The 15,936-nt window shown below is 44.0% G+C and overlaps 1 protein-coding gene across 2 annotated transcripts in view; it reads right to left on the reverse strand.

Annotated features, from left to right (window-relative positions):
* The window catches only part of adamts18 (ADAM metallopeptidase with thrombospondin type 1 motif, 18), a 55,424-nt gene that overhangs the window by 24,896 nt on the left and 14,592 nt on the right, over positions 1–15,936 (reverse strand). For both annotated transcript variants that reach the window (XM_068572496.1, XM_068572486.1), the window contains 8 exons: positions 14,921–15,004; positions 14,665–14,824; positions 12,833–12,938; positions 12,245–12,382; positions 11,979–12,132; positions 9,904–9,999; positions 8,459–8,607; positions 924–1,096 (listed from right to left, as the gene is read on the reverse strand). In XM_068572496.1, coding sequence (XP_068428597.1) covers positions 924–1,096; positions 8,459–8,607; positions 9,904–9,999; positions 11,979–12,132; positions 12,245–12,382; positions 12,833–12,938; positions 14,665–14,824; positions 14,921–15,004 — 1,060 coding nt within the window. The remainder of the gene's footprint in view (positions 1–923; positions 1,097–8,458; positions 8,608–9,903; positions 10,000–11,978; positions 12,133–12,244; positions 12,383–12,832; positions 12,939–14,664; positions 14,825–14,920; positions 15,005–15,936) is intronic.

Below are 15,936 nucleotides of genomic sequence, written 5' to 3' on the forward strand. Positions count from 1 at the left end.
CTTCATTTGAATGATTGACACATTACTTCACGGCTTATAAACCTAAAGCGTGGCTACTGTCCTGCAACCTGTGCCACACACGGTTACGCACCGATCCCGATGTAGCTGAATTGGAAAAGACAGGAACTGAATACGAATGCACCCAGTGGGTGTGCAGCTTTTCCGACGCGGTTCAGATCCGCTATCTTAGACAAGTCTCCGCAGCCGTCTTTGATTAAAAATAAATGGCGGTGAAGGTGACTTGGCCCGAGGTCCCAGAAGGCGGTTCAGAATCTGTTCCTCTCGACATCACCGCCCATTCATCAGCAGCTTAACCAGGCCCGGGACGGCGGCCAAACGCACTGCTTCCCTTCGCTGCAGCGCTCTAACTCGCTCTGTGGAACAAAGCTGGGCCCGTAGGCTTCCTTTTTAAATCCATCCCCACTGTGTCAGAGGGTGCAGGTGGCTACACGTCTCCCCATGCACATTACACAGAGTGATAGTTTCCTCCAGCTCTTTGGCCCTAATCATTGCAACAGTAAATAGAGGTTGGCATTACAGGAACATTTTATATTTATATATATATATATATAAATAAAAAAGATTAAAGCTTTGCCGAGTACAGCGAGGTTCAGAATGAAAAGATCTGCAGAATTAAGACAAGAAAAAGCTTGCACTGAGAGATGTGAAATCCTCTGTGTATTTAACAATGAGGTTTCTTTTTTCCTCGCGCACTACGTGCCAAGAATACAGTGGAGATGTCTTGGTAATCCTTGGATAGTGTTTCGTTTTACAAAAGAGAAAAGAAATGATACACAAAGATGTCTCAATAATGGTGGAAGAAAAATAACAACCAAAACAACCTCCGGGGAAAATGATGCAATCAACCACGAGACAGGACTGGCTTTGTGCTTGTTGGCTCTTAAATGAACTGATCACCTTACCGTCCACTTTGGTGTAGGGCTTCCACTTGTAGTACCAGCCCCTGAAGGGCTTGCTGTTGTACTCGGCGCACTGCTGGGCCCGAAAGTCCACGGAGTTAAGAGGGCACGGCCGAGTGTTACACAGATGGTTGAGACGGCTGGAGCCCGAGCAGAACTTACCGTTGTTCTGTGGCCTGGGAGGAAAACAGGACCAGATAGAGAAGAAGATGATGGAGGAGGAGGAAGTGGAGGAGGAAGAGGAGGAAGAGAAAGAGGAGGAGGAAAAGATAATGGAGAAGAAGGATGAGGAGGGAAATAAGATGAAGATGAAGGAGAAAGAGACAAAGGATGAGGAGGAAATAAGGAAATGAAGGATACAAAGGAGAAGAAGAAGAAGAAGAAGAAGAAGGGTGAGAAGAAAAAGACAAATAAGGAGAAGGAGAAGATGGAGGAGAAGAAGAATGATGATGAGGAGAAGGATGGGGAAGAAGAAGAAGAAGAAGCAGAAGAAGAAGACGAAGAAGAAGAAGATGAAGAAGAAGAAGAAGAAGAAGAAGAAGAAGAAGAAGAAGAAGAAGAAGAAGAAGAATGAGCAGAAGAAAAAGAAGAAGTTTACAGGTCTGTTGATATCAACTCGTACAATGGTTCAATAACAATCACACATCCTTACAGCTGCAGCTCTGATGAAGACTCTGATGAACCAAACCCAGAATGCACTTGGGACTGTGATGAAGTGTACTCACTATACACATACTTGACCTTTCCAGATACAGGTGTACACTTAAAGGTACCCTGTGGAGGTTTTGACAACTAGTCGTGTTACTTATTTACAACTGGTTTGACCTTGACACATACTTGGGGAAAGTATGTGTCAAGGGTTTAAAAAAGCCAACTAGAGAGCCTTGGAACGAGATGGTCCTCCACAAACGGTTGTGTCGGCCATTTGGGCCAGCAGCTTGTTACATTTTACGAGGCGACCACTAGTCGCAAAAGAAAGGAGGGAGTCAGGTGACAAAATATAAGGAGCGAAAAAGTGTGGATTGTCCCATTGCGGTTGCGGTGAATGGCTGGGTGATACAAACACAGGACTTTAACCCAGGAGACTGTTTGTCTCCCTTGTAAAGTCAACGTTGGCTTATTTTAACTTTCATATGTCAGGTAGCTTAACTCCTATGTGTTGTTTTTGGGAGTCTTTGGCAATTAATCTATTCTGTCTTTCAGGTATGAGGACGTGTTGCCCAGAAAAGTTGCTGAATATTTTTTTCAAACATTCGCAAATGTTTTTTTGGAGTTTCGAAAAATGCATTCAACACGTTTGTAAGATCTCAGCGGGACAAGTCCATTTGTTTAAGTGAGAATGTGAACTTTTACCCGTTACTAAGAAGACTAAAAAGCCGGCCTTAGGAGGCGACTTTGCGTCGGCATCTCCGAATCATCGTCACAGACGAGCCAAGACAAAGTCGTTCGGGACATAATACAATCCAAGGTGATATCATTTAAAAGTTTCTCTCTTACATTTCCTTTCATCCATAACAAATATGCTGCTTTGACTCTTTCGAAGGATTCCATCTCAAACGGTTGTGTCGACGGGATTGTCAGTATATAAAAGTTTCATACGAAATAGGACTGTCAGAGAGAAGTTTGCATTCAGACGTTGCCACACCATCCCAAATCAACGCCTCTTTACCACATGGGAATAGCTTGCACAGATAATGGAGCTTTAATATGCCGTTATAAATGATAAAAGCAATCACCACTTTGAGAGAAAAAAGACAAGCAGAGTCTTGACACTTAGTGACTGTAGGACGCCACGTCTGACTTCTCAGGCTTTCGAGACTCATGCCGAGCATTCCAACTCTACCACCCGCGGAGAAAATTAGAGTTGAGCTATTTACCAAAGTGGTCAGCACACACACGGAGAGACTGAAGAGCCATGCTGATCAAACGCGCCCAATAAAAACAATCCACTAAGTGGAACAGTGTAATGAACCACTTTGGAAAAGGAACTGAAAAAAAAAAAGAGGATAAACGGCGAGCGGGAAAATGCAGCTGGAGGCCTATTTCTTTTCTGGGTTCCTTCCCCCTAAATGCAACAGAATTGAACATGTCTAAATTAAACGAACGTCGTGAGCAATCAGAAGCCAGGCGGCGTGTTGTTTCACTGCATCTTCAACTCCAACCGTTCCATCCCCCTGCATTCAGACCTGGACTCAATCAAACGGTTCCCTCGCTGCCAAAGAGTGATGGAGCTCCTCAAGGTGTGTGGGGGTGTAAATCAGCTCGGTGCCAATCTCACTTTCCTTGGTGAGGGGGGGATTTGGCCCAGGTTTTCGTAGGCCTGATCCTATTAAGACTTAGCTGCAGACAAATGCAGTCCATATGGTAATGTGCTCACGGCGGGCCAGTGGGGGGGACTACCCTGCATACTGCATCAGTCGGGGGGCCTTCTGATCAGAGCACGGATGAGGGACAGCTTACTTCACAACCCTCCTGGTCTCTCAACCTCTTTCTTCTTCCTCGTCTTTCTCCGCTCCTCTCCTCCCCTCCCGAGATCGTCCAACATCATTGCAACTGTAAATCTACTTCCAAAAACAAGACATGGATCACGGTTGTCTGTAGCCGGTCCCGCCCCATGCCATGGATCATGGCTGTCTGAAGCTGGTCCCGCACCCTGCCATGGATCATGGCTGTCTGAAGCTGGTCCCGCCCCCTGCCATGGATCACGGCTGTCTGGAGCCAGTCTTGCCCCCTGCCATGGCCCTGCTGATGCCCCTCCTCTCTACTTCCTTCTGCCAACATGGATTGTGATCATCTGGATCGTGGTCCATGCCTACTCCTCATTATATAAATTATTTCTGTCATATTCATTGAATGTGCTGTTATTCATTTTAGTCACATTACATATATTGCTTCAGTCCATCCGAGAAGAGGGATCCTCTTCTGTTGCTCTCCCTCAGGTTTCTTCCCTTTTTTCCCCTGTGAAAGGGTTTTACTATCTTTACTTGGGGGAGTTTTTTCTGATCCGATGTGAGGTCCCGGGACAGGGATGTCATGTGCACAGACTGTAGAGCCCTCCGAGGCAAATCTTGTATTTGTGATTTTGGGCAATATAAATACAACTGAATTTAATTGAAGACAGAAACCAGATATGTGAAATTCCATTTTTTGGTGTTCCAGTCTACACCCTAAATCCAGGATTCATGAATGCCGAGGGAGGCCAGTAAATCTGCCCAGAAGCTGAGACTGAACTCCTGTAGGTCAGAGGTCATCATGTCTAGTCTTGTCTTCTCCTTGAGTCATCTCCCCCTCCTCCCCACACTCCCCTGCCTCTCTTCTAACTTCCTAAATAGATCTTTATTCTGCAAGCAAATCCCCTTCACAAGTCTACCGAGAGACCAATGGCCCCTTGCCGTACACCCCCACCCCCTTCAAACGGAGTGCGCGACGAAATGTGCGCCCAACAAAAAAAAAAAAAAAACAGGTCAAGATTGTGAACCTAATCTCCGAGGCTTGTTGGTGAGGATTAGGTTGACTGTGTTTGATCTGGCAGGTGGTCAATGGGGAAGTGGAGGGATGGACGGGGAGCAGATTCATTTTCTGTCTGGGAGAAACTCTTCGATGGGTCGGCTTTAATCAGACGATCCAATGGGAACCCTTTTACAAGACTCCCCAAAAGATACATGCTGGACTCATAAAACGAAACAAGTTTTGTGCAGAATGAAATGATTTTTAAGATGTTGTAGTGGGGCAGAGATGAAAACTTCCAAACACAGGGTTCATACACATTTTGACCAATGGATTTCCATGACTTTTCCATGACTTTTAACCACATTTCCAGAACTTTTTCCCTTTTCCATGACTTTTAACCAAATTTCCAGAACTTTTCCAGGACTTTTCTATGACTTAAACCCAAATTTCCATGAACAAACATTTTGTGAAATCTGGGTGTAAACATGAAAGTGATAAAATGTAGTGTTTAAAGTAACAACGACAATTCCAAAGCATACAGTATACCTTAAATGACACAAATGAATGAGAGGTAATAGTTTGATTAAAATAATAAGCATTTATATAGATGCCTGTATGTATGCCTGCTTATAGTTTGAGTGTCTTTCTTTTTAAAACATATTAATTATTTCAAACTCAGCAAAAATGAACCATACAAACACATGAATATAACACATTTCCATGACTTTTCCAACACTTTTGGGATTACATTTCTTTCACAGACTTTTCCAGGTCTGGAAAAAGTTTCCATTACTTTTTCCAAGTTTTCCATGACCATAGAACCCTGCAAACAACGTGGGATTGTGTCTACAAGTCGATACTTGCATTCCCCGTACATGTCATTCATACGTTTGTGCAAATGACCTGAGATAGATTTTTTTTGAACAGAAACCAAATAAATGAAATAGTGTCATTGAGGAATAGTCCCAATCTTGTCCAGACAGTTTGGTTTGGGGTTGAAGATTCGGGCTAATCCTTCTTGTTCTGCTCAGATTAAGAGCCCTGCCAAAAATAATCACAGAGATTACTGGGGACAAACACCCTGAGTCAGGGACTGAAGCGTGACTCAGGGGTCTGCGGCGCAGTCGCGATACGGCATGAGTGTCTGCTGGCGGACGTGTGTGTGGAGGATGATGACAGTGTTGCGTTGTCTTCACACAAGAGGGTCAAAGGGACCTGACAACCAGCTGACCCGCTGTATGTTTTTTAAAAATGGCATCATGACTTGGCATTGTTGTATTTATTCTTTCCGTCCCTTCTCTGTCCCACTGAACCCGTAACTCGCACCCAACCAGCTGCTGCTGCTGCTGCTACAAAAGCACTCTTTAGCGCCACAGGAATGATAAATGAACCTGACAGCTAACCTGGTTTAAAAGGACTCTGTGGCCCTTTTTAGTCTGCCAGTTCTGGTGTATAATGTGTATCATATGAGGGCCCGGTCTGCCTCTGAACCCTCCTGGTCTTTGATCCCTTCACGAGGATTAAGAGATGAGTCGGCTGTGACGGATGGAATATCTACATCAGTGTCTGTTCGGCTGTTAAGTAAGCAGTGATGAAGCCAGTGAAACGACCGTAAAAAAATGTTTTTACATTTGAAATAGCTGAGTCACTGAAGGATTGAAGTCTTTGTTGAAGTGGCAGTCACTTTACGATCACTAAAATAAGTTGAAATAGTAGTTAAAGTAATGATAAACTAAGGTGAACGTTCAGTTTGAATGCCTCGTGGAGTTGAAGTGACAGTATAAATGTAAGCCCTGAGTAAAGTATCAGTTGGGGTGAAAGTGCTGAAAGCAAGTTCAGGATGATTCAAATAAAGGTATAGGAGCAGGATGTGAAGATGATGAATTGACCTGGAGTCAGTTTAAGTCCTGAGAGAAATTAGTGAAAGTTCAAACGTAAAAAAACTGAAAGATGATGTCAGTTAAAGTGTCAGCTGGAGCGTAAACACCGAGAGCAGTCGGAGTAATCTGTGTATAAACATTGGAAGTTGTGGGAGTTAGAAAAGCTGAAACATTTCTTTTTTTTGACCTGAGACATGAAAGGTACTTTGAAGTATTAAACAGAGTTCAGATGTCAGTCGAAGTGAAATCACAGAAAGCACCAGAACTAAGATAAGGGCTATGAAAAATAGAAAGCAGAGACGCTGTCAGTCGTGCAAGCGTTGAAAGAGAATTGGTGAGTAAGGGTCCTATTTAAATAATGTGTAGTGCGTGATTCGAAGTGCAATCAGGGCACGTCCAACTCCACTTTCACGAGTTAAATGGCCCAGAATTTGGCCACAAAGTGCGGCAAAAGGGCCACATGGGTTGTATTTAGCCTCCTAGTGTGTGACAGAGGAACGTGTGTTCCCCTTAACATTAATAAAAAAACGTTTACACAATGAATTGGTGCATAATGAAATGTTTGGCGCCTCTTACTATCTGAATAACGTGTCTTTTAAATACGAAAAATACTGCGGCGTAGACTTTGGGCCAGGTCTTTATTGGTCGACGGCATAATCGCTTTCTGCTGCCTCGAGATAGCAAAGCGCCGACAATGCACAATGACCGCTTTGAGATCAACGGTGCGGTATGGGAGCCTGGTCGTACCGGATGTGTGGATGTGTGTGCTCATGTGTCTCATATGAGTTCTGCGTACGTGGTCATGCTGTTTCCTCAAATCAGCGCGACAGACCCCCCCAAAAGTGCAAAACATTGTCCGATTTAGGCATTCTGGGTACCGAAATGTTCAGCATCTTCGGCATGTGGTGTTTGATGCGGTTTTAGAAATGTGGGCGGACCAGGGAGGCTTCAGGACTCCGAAATGTGCATGAGAAGTGCACTGGTTTAAGGTACTAATAAGGGGGTTTAGAATGATCCGTATTGTTTTGTTGGACTCCCACAAGCCAGTGCGGTTTTGAGGATGTTTCTGTGAGTGAAATCCAAAATTATAAGGAATACATATCAATGGTTTAGTGAAGCCTTACGATCGCCGCCACCGGTTACTTTAATATATACATACACTTCAGTTCAAAAGAAACTTAGAAATGTCCTTATTTTTCAAAGAAAAGCACTGATTTTAAATGAAGGCAACATTAAATTATTCAGAATTACACTCTATACATTATACTATATTATATATATATATGTATATATATATATATATATATATATATATATATATATATATATATATATATATATATATATATATATATATATACTGTATTATTATTTGGTGCTTATCAGGTTTTAATTGTTGAAGAGCAACAGGTTCTTTCTAATAGTGCGTAAAAAATTCCCACGGGGGAAAACTAAACCTCAGTGAACTGGTTTCTCCATCCCCACCATGACTCTCCCGGAGTGACAGTACAGAGGAAATGACTGTAAACACACCTTCTTCAAGGAAAACAACAACATGTCAGCGCGCTGTGTGAGACGAACTGTGTGGATAACACACACACCACACAGCAAGAAGACAGGAGGCTGTAACGGCATGAATGATCTGGAAATGAATTCTTTCTCTCAGTATCCCACTGCTGACATCCCGCATGTTACATTTAAAGGGCCGGTGTTGTCGACGCTGCTGCAGGCCCGAGACAATCAATCAGTTGTGCACGTAATAAAAATAGTTTTTATTTCATATTTTAAATAAATCTCGAAATCCGCTGTGTCTGAAAAGTGAAATAGAGGCCGTAGGAAACGGCGAATAAATCTTCGGATTTTTCCGCGGGATCGCAACAAGGGATTTAGGGAACAACGGTGACTGAGGATTTCTCCCCGTGCCTGTAACGACATGCACAGAGCGCTTTGCTAACAAAGAGTTATTCACTGTGGGATCTGGGTCTGCAGAGTTATGTTTGTGTGAGTGAGCAGCAGGAAGGGGGACGCCTGCCGACCGTCTCTGCAGCTTTCGGAGGAGGGGAAAAGGAGCATTCGGCGTTCGGAAGCCGTCCGGCATGAATCTCTTTGTCGCCGTTCGGTGAGTCGGTGGCGTTAAAAAGGAAGTTAATGAACGTCGTGACTGCGTGAGTGTGTGTGTGTGTGTGTGTGTGTGCAAAGCGTGTGTACCTCGGGCTTGTGCAGGAGCGCTCCCTGTACATGACCCCGCCTCCGCAGGTTCTGGAGCAGTCGGACCACTGAGACCAGGGCGACCACTGGCCGTGGACCTCCCTGGGGCCGTGCTCCCCGTGTTTAACACACTGACCCCTCCGGCACCACTGGGGTGGGGGGGGGGGGGAGGAGACAAAGAGAAAGAGGGGAACGAATGAAAAGGGGAAAAGACACACATGTACAGCTCTCTTATCAGAACTTGAGAGTCAGCCCGGGCTTTTTGCCTGAGTTTTCTGGTTTGGAAAAATGCCCGGCTCCACACCTGGACACCCATACTTTCCAGCCGCAGCCAAAACACACACACACACACACGCACCACACCCGGGCCGATCCGAGCCAATCCAGCACTCACACACGTCAGCACCTCTCCGTCTAAATATAATCTCTCGGTTTCGTGAAAAGGCCGTTCTCCGTCCAGCTGGGAGATGCAAAAAATGCTCCTGCAGGTACGTGCAGGTACGAGAGCTTAAGCCGAGATTTATTTTGGCTCAAGGGAATACTTTTAAGTTAAGGGATGATTGCAATTCATTACAACTTGGCTTGTCGTACTCACAGCCATTACGTCTAACGGTTATGATAACCGTTCAAGTAGGAGCTGCGATGGGGGAACACCGTGACGTCTCAAAAACAAGAGCTGATGTCTCTAAGCCACCCGAAATGTCAGTGATAATCGCTGCTGCAACCAAAGCACATCACATCCACGCCGACTCAGCGAGTCGGTCTGTCAGTAAAGAATGTTTTCAACCGATATAAACTGAAGGTTTGCCCTCAATTTCTTTTCCATCATTAATATTAACTAGATTGAAGCAATAGTTAAGCATTTGGGAAAATAAGTTCATTATAAGTTTGAATTAAGTATAAGTTTAGTTTTGTAGTTGGTTTGAAAATGTTTTAATTCATGCTGTTGAAAGTATAAAGGTGATATTGTAAGTAATAAGTAAACCTTAGCAGCACTTTGGTAGCACTTAGATTGTCCTTTACTGAGAGCACTTTGTGGTTTAACTTTATTGAAGGAATTGTACTTTCTTAATTCTTTTTGTTATGAGTTTGTACTCATGGTTGAATGCGCTTATTGTAAAGTCGCTTTGGATAAAAGCTTCCGATGAATGAAATGTAATTCCAAAAAAAGAGAGAGAAAAAAGGGCGCTTTTAATGTTTTATCTACAATAGGGGCATCTAAGAGTGTGCAGAATCTCATTTCCTCCTCTGGAAGGGCCTCGAAAAAGCCACTTCATCATGTTTTCTGCACTGGATTTGCTATGTTGGACTGTGTGTGCGTGTGTATATATATATATATATATATGTGTGTGTGTGTGTGTTCTGTGAAGTTTCTTTATTTCTGTCAGCATGTTTTTTATGTCATCAATAAAAAAGGAATCATAAAAAAGAAGACACTTCCTCACCATGTCAGGTCCACAGCTGGTGCCTTCTGCAGCAGGCATGAACTTGGTCTCGCACCGGTGCCCTGTGCGATGACACCACAGCGACTTGCAGATGTCCTGTCAAACACACACACACACACACACACACCACACACACACAGTATGAGGTGTCTATCAGATACAGGCTTTTTTTTCTCACTATCTTCGCTTTTCTTTCTGCCCGTACGGCACACTGACAGCCTCTTGGCATCATCTTCCTCCCCTCTCTCTTCTTCGTTGACCCGCCAGCACCTGCTTCCTGCCAGGACCACCATCACGCTGGTCAATAAGCCCCCTCCGGGGATAAGCTTCTCCACAAAGCCCTGGTGTCAAATCGAATCACTGTACTTCTTTAATGAAACGGGCTATAATTGCATGTGTCATCTGACCCGACAATACGGAGACAGAGCGAGCGAGTGAGCACAGAGGGAGAGCCGGGGGTCGAAAAGACAGGCGGCAGAGTCTGGCAACCGGCCCGACCTGCAACTGACAACAAGAGAGACCCCAGAACGGAGGGAACAGGAGAGGCCGCCCCGGTGTGTGTTTGAGTCTTTGTCCTCTTTCTCTGACGCCGAGCAGGTGATTGACAGCCGTGCCGGCGCGCTGAAAATCCTTCTACATGAGCCTATCGGGGACCACAAAAAAAAAACACAACTGTGAAAGGCAGTAAATCTGCTAATCAGCGTGTAGGTTAATTTACCACCCACTGACTTGTGCCCAAATGCAGATGTAGTATTTGATCTTCTGTTAGGGAAACATAGCGAGGGATTTGGTGAAATGGTGAACAGCCGAGGCGATGACATGTGTGCTAATCCGTCATCTATACGATTTGGCAAAGTCGATTTCCCAGCAATTACAGCCCTGGAGAGGATCCCCCTCCCCTCCCCTTCATAGTATTTTAAACATCATTTACATGTGAATAAACACCACTGAATGCATCCAACATAAAGGCTCATACCGCGGGGCTTCGGAGAGGGGTGTGGGGGGTAAAGGCTGAGGATTCCCATTCAATTCATAGAATGCTTTTATAAAGGTGGGTCAAATGTGTGTGCGTGTGTGTGTGTGTATGTGGGGGGGTTCGAGGTTGTTGTGCAAAGATCACGCTAATTAATAAAGTGCCAATTATGCACTGCGCCATTAGCGCCGCAAAAAGCAGACAATCGCGGCCACTGTGCGATCCGGGCCGCTCCGTCGCATTGCCGGAGGCTCATCCGGAGAGTCTCAGTTCAGGCAAAGGGACACATGAATGATGCTTGATTTAGGAATGTCGGGGTCCATGTAAAACCAGGACGGTTCACATACACCGCTATAGAGTCGGTTCTTTTGTAACTGCACAATAAAGGGTTAGTTTAATGATCCGTTTTTATGGATTAATCCTTCTTCTTTTTCCTTGCTCTTCTTCCTCTGGTGTGTAGTGTCTTTGTTGGATCGTATGACACGCTGCCGAACTCAACGCTCGAGAAGGACCGCCGATCGTGTCTCGAGGAAAGCCCCGGTGAAGCCCGCAATGACGTATTCTTTTGGAAACAGCAGCTGAAAACGTCCAACACATCATCACCTTTTCACTTGACATGGTTGATTGATTGCCGATAACCGGTTGCCTTTTCACACGTCCAGCGGGTATGGAACAAAAGCAGCATTTTGAGTTTTTTTGGCAGTTTGAGTATTTGTGAACGTCCAATATTCCTTTTTGTTCAACTCCTGAGAAAAATCTCTGGCTTTAGTTGTGAAATGCTGCACTCTGATCACCAGCCAGTCTCTAACTCTGTCTCTGATATTTGGTGCGGGGAGGCTGCATAGACAGGCGGGAAATAAATATATATGTAGCGTTTTTTGCGAAAAAAAAAAAAAAAAAGTATTTTGCGCTGCAGATGGAAATATCCCTGATGCAGTGAGAGGGAACCAAAAATCTAAATTGTGGGCAGAAAATCCAAAGCAACAAGCTTCAATATGCGGCAAAGCTCCATGGAGTCAGATGATATTTATCTGTGGGTTCGTCAAGTGTCAACAACAGTTTATAGCAACCATGCTAGCAACGTATGGAGTGAAGATCTCACCTTGACAAAATCAAGGCTGCACAGTTTGGCCTTGGAACCAAACTGCCACTTGCACTGCGTGTCTGCGTCGTACAGCTGCCCGGGAAGCTGTTCAGGGTACTTGTACTGACCGATCTGCTTGGGCTCGTCCACCAGACAGGATGCCTGGGCTGTTCTGGTGAACACAGCAAACCAATGGTGTCAGCCGGGGGGAGAAAGCAACGGCAACGGGGGACTGGCAAAGTTGAAAGTATGTGTGCGCTTGCGCTAGGCGATGAGGCCTGTACCCAAGGAAGCGGCTGAGATACTGCCGACTGCAGGTGGACCAGAAGAAGACCCCGTTGTTCCCGGCCAGAGTCGGAGACATAATGTTGCCTTCGGTCTTGCGACAAGGGTTCCCCTCGCCGTCGTGGATCATCCCAAAACTAGATTTCAAAAAAATGAAAGGAAGCACGTCACTTTATAGTCCAAGTGGGTCCTTTAGTGCAAGTTGCAAGTTCCTCACGAGTTGAGTTAAGTCGTAAGACGGTTATTCTTGGAATGATCAAGCTGATTTCATTGTGTACCTGCGCGATATAATAAAATATGTTTGTTTTGTTTGCAGTCATCAGAAAGTTGCACATGTTTGCGACATGTTTTATCTTTGTTAATTTATCCGTGAGTTGCCATTTTTTTGGGCAAGCTGGTAACAATTCATCAGAGTATTGCTTTCATCTCAATGGCAACGTATAGAAACACAAACACTGAGCCAGAGGCAGTTTACAGTATTCTCTCATAAATATATGCATATATGCTTCTTTAAAACAGAACATGTGTATTGTATTGATCCGTAAACTAAAATATGTTCAGATTTGTGCAGATTGGGTTGAACATACTTGTGTCCGGACTCGTGAGCAATGGTGAAGGCCAAGCCCAGTCCTGTATCCTCATTGATGGTACAACTCCTGTACTTGCTGCACATTCCACTGATGGGGGCAAAACCTGCATTGAGAAAGTGTTCAATTCAATTTAATTTATTTTGTCTCAAGTGAGAAGGAGAACAAAAATGATTTTTGGATTATGAGACACATAGGCTCTGTCCATACGTATACAGATGTCTTTCAACTGATATTTTTCCTCTATGTTTTAAAAATAAAATTGCATCGACACGACATTGGTTTTAAAAAAACATCTTCGTCCATACTTGAAACGTGCAAATGGCCTTTCAGGTAAAGCCTCTTGCCCAGGAAGACTCTGAAGGTTGGGCAATGGTCGCGCGCCAATTGGCTAGTTGACATCATTGTTTGTTCACACAGGTACAAAGTCAAAGCCACACACCATAGAGGCCGATTTCCAACATATCCACTTTAAGTAACTTTAAACGTGTGAACGACAATCAGAGGAAAATATCAGTTTGAAAAAACAGCTGTATAGGTGGAGACACAGACTTAGTTATTACGTGTGGCATGAAAAGCTGAGCGGTAACGAAATCAAACATTGGAGCCATAAAATCCATCTGTCTTTTTTCCCCTTTGGTGTAACTGAGCGCATTCTTTCTGTTAAAGAATGTCAGACAGATTTGGCAGACAACAGACGTCTGTCATATTTACATATAGCGTACATGGCGGGGGATTTTGCACCAGCTGCAACATCACAAGCCCTGGCCAGCTGAAGTTTGCTCCTAGACTTTGAAAGCCACTCGGTTCAGATTAGGACTAGCGCTGATGGTGGACCAGACAAGTGGTCCTAAACGTGGGATTTACTGGAAAAGACAAGCTGATGAAAATATTTAGTGGTCACTGTCTTTTCTGGCACAAGTTTCTCTTAATGGACCCAACAACATGAACAACATGTGGTGGATGAATGTCAACATACAGTTAATAAATAATTCTCATCATGAGTCGCCTTTCTCTTTTTTTTTGTTCAACCTCATGCAGTTTAATGAGATAAAGTGCTCTGAGATTACTAATAATTAGTGGTGTGAAAGCAATATGATTATGGTATTAGTCAAGCTTAGCTGGCTGCGTTGATGTTGTTCCAGCAGCCTTTTGTTCCGACAGGCGCTAAGATTTATGCATAAACTGAACATAAGCTCATCCTAAAGTGCAACGTCGGTCACTTCAAGCACTGAAGCGTGATTCTTGGTCAACATTTCTCTTCTTTCTTCTTATCCAGGTATTGGTATTTTACATGTTTGATTGTTTTTCCACACAGATTTGATGGACTACCATGGCAGGCTAGGTTTTAAAAAGCCCTATTCCCTTTAAGCATCAGTGAATTAAGGTGTTTGCATTTCTGGCAGAGGACTTTTGTTGCATGTTACGCCCCCTTTCATGTTTATTGTCTGCATCTACACTGTCACTATCTAAAATCCTGCAGCTTGGGTTTACAACAGTGTTTGAACGCCCCTAATAAAATGTAGCTTTTAGTCATCGTAACAAATGAGTACCATTCTTCAATCTCCCCTACTTGCACCTGTCAGTCCTCCTTCACTCCGTGCTGTAATGTCTACACCCACTGTATCACCTCTACGGCTGTCTACATAGCCAAGATCACTACATAACTCATGCAAGGGATTGTGGGAAGTTGTCACTGCAAGACAGCCGAAAACCGCTGAAGACGACTCCCACGTCCCAGAACTCTGTCATTGCTCTTTATACTGTCAACTGATGCTTCCCACTTGGCTCCAGAAGTAGGATGCTCGGCTTGTTATGGTTTGCTGTCTTACCCAGGGTGTCACACGGCTCATTCTTCCAGGAACAGATGTCCAATCCAGTGAGGAGAACAGCGTGGTCGTGCCGTTTACCACCTTTCCCCACCAGACCTGACTGCCACTGGCAGAAACTGTTGAGGGACTGGTCGGCATGATGATTGATGGTCAAGCCCAGCTGGGGAGAAAAAGGTACAGAGCAAGAGTGAATTAATTAATAACCAGAAGAACAAAACACTACATTTCTGCAGAATTGCAATCTCAATCTACTCACCGGGTCCTGTTCCAGCAGCAACAAGCTGACCACCACAATGTTGATGTCCGTCCCAATGGTGCCATCTTTGAAAAGGCTGGAGACCTGCGAACGAGTAGAAATAAAAAACATTCATGTTTTCTAATTGTCCCGTGCGCTCATCTTATTCTTAGGAATACAGTGTTCGTTTTCAGCCTCAAGTAAGATACATGCACTACTTACAGGTTGAACAGCAGACTTCCCATTTTATGAAAACTCCTTATGTCCTCGCAACAATTTGGAAGACAGACTGAGGACATCAGTAGGCTAATTTAAGCAAACTTACTTGTTTGTCTGCTTGTATTGTTGACAATGGTCAATAGTGAACAACACAACTGTCCTAGGAAAGGTAGCAAAACTCTGTTTCGCAAAAAAAGGAAAATGCAGTAAAGCTATGTAAAGCTAGCTGATCGACCTGATGCGTTGCTCTTTCACCGACAATTTAGTTTTCAACAAACAAGCATGCTAACTTTCACCCAAATTTAGCATTTTATCCACAAGGAATATTCATTCAAATGTAACTTCATTAAAAACCTATTTTAAGCTAGCCTAAGTAAAGTTTGCTATACAGCAGCCATTTTGGCAACAAGCAGCGATTAGAATGGGAAGCACAAGTACAGAGGAGTGATAAAGTCACCCAACAGTCTCGGTAATGTTAATTAGTAAACTGTTGCGGAGCAGATAAATAGCAGCAAAACCTGTTTTTATTCAACTTTTTCTTTGTCGAATAATGAACATGCTATTTCTTCTTTTAAAATTGACATTACCGCAGCTTAAATGTAAACTACTTATATCTATATTCCAGTTGATGACAAAGACTGCAGAAGGGTCTGATAGGGAAGAGAAACTAAGCCGGCCGATTAGCTTGCTAGCATTAAAGCTAGCTCAGCTAACGCGGTCAGTCGCTCAAGTCCTGTGAGAAACAGAGCAATACAACACATTTTCCGTGCGTCTTCTAACCATCACCATCTCATATATTTTGTGTGCCGCCTCCCTTT

The sequence above is a fragment of the Clinocottus analis genome, unplaced genomic scaffold (genome assembly GCF_023055335.1).
Source record: "Clinocottus analis isolate CAN_PGR_092001 unplaced genomic scaffold, fCliAna1.0.p SCAF_1, whole genome shotgun sequence".
NCBI classification, from domain to species: domain Eukaryota; kingdom Metazoa; phylum Chordata; class Actinopteri; order Perciformes; family Cottidae; genus Clinocottus; species Clinocottus analis.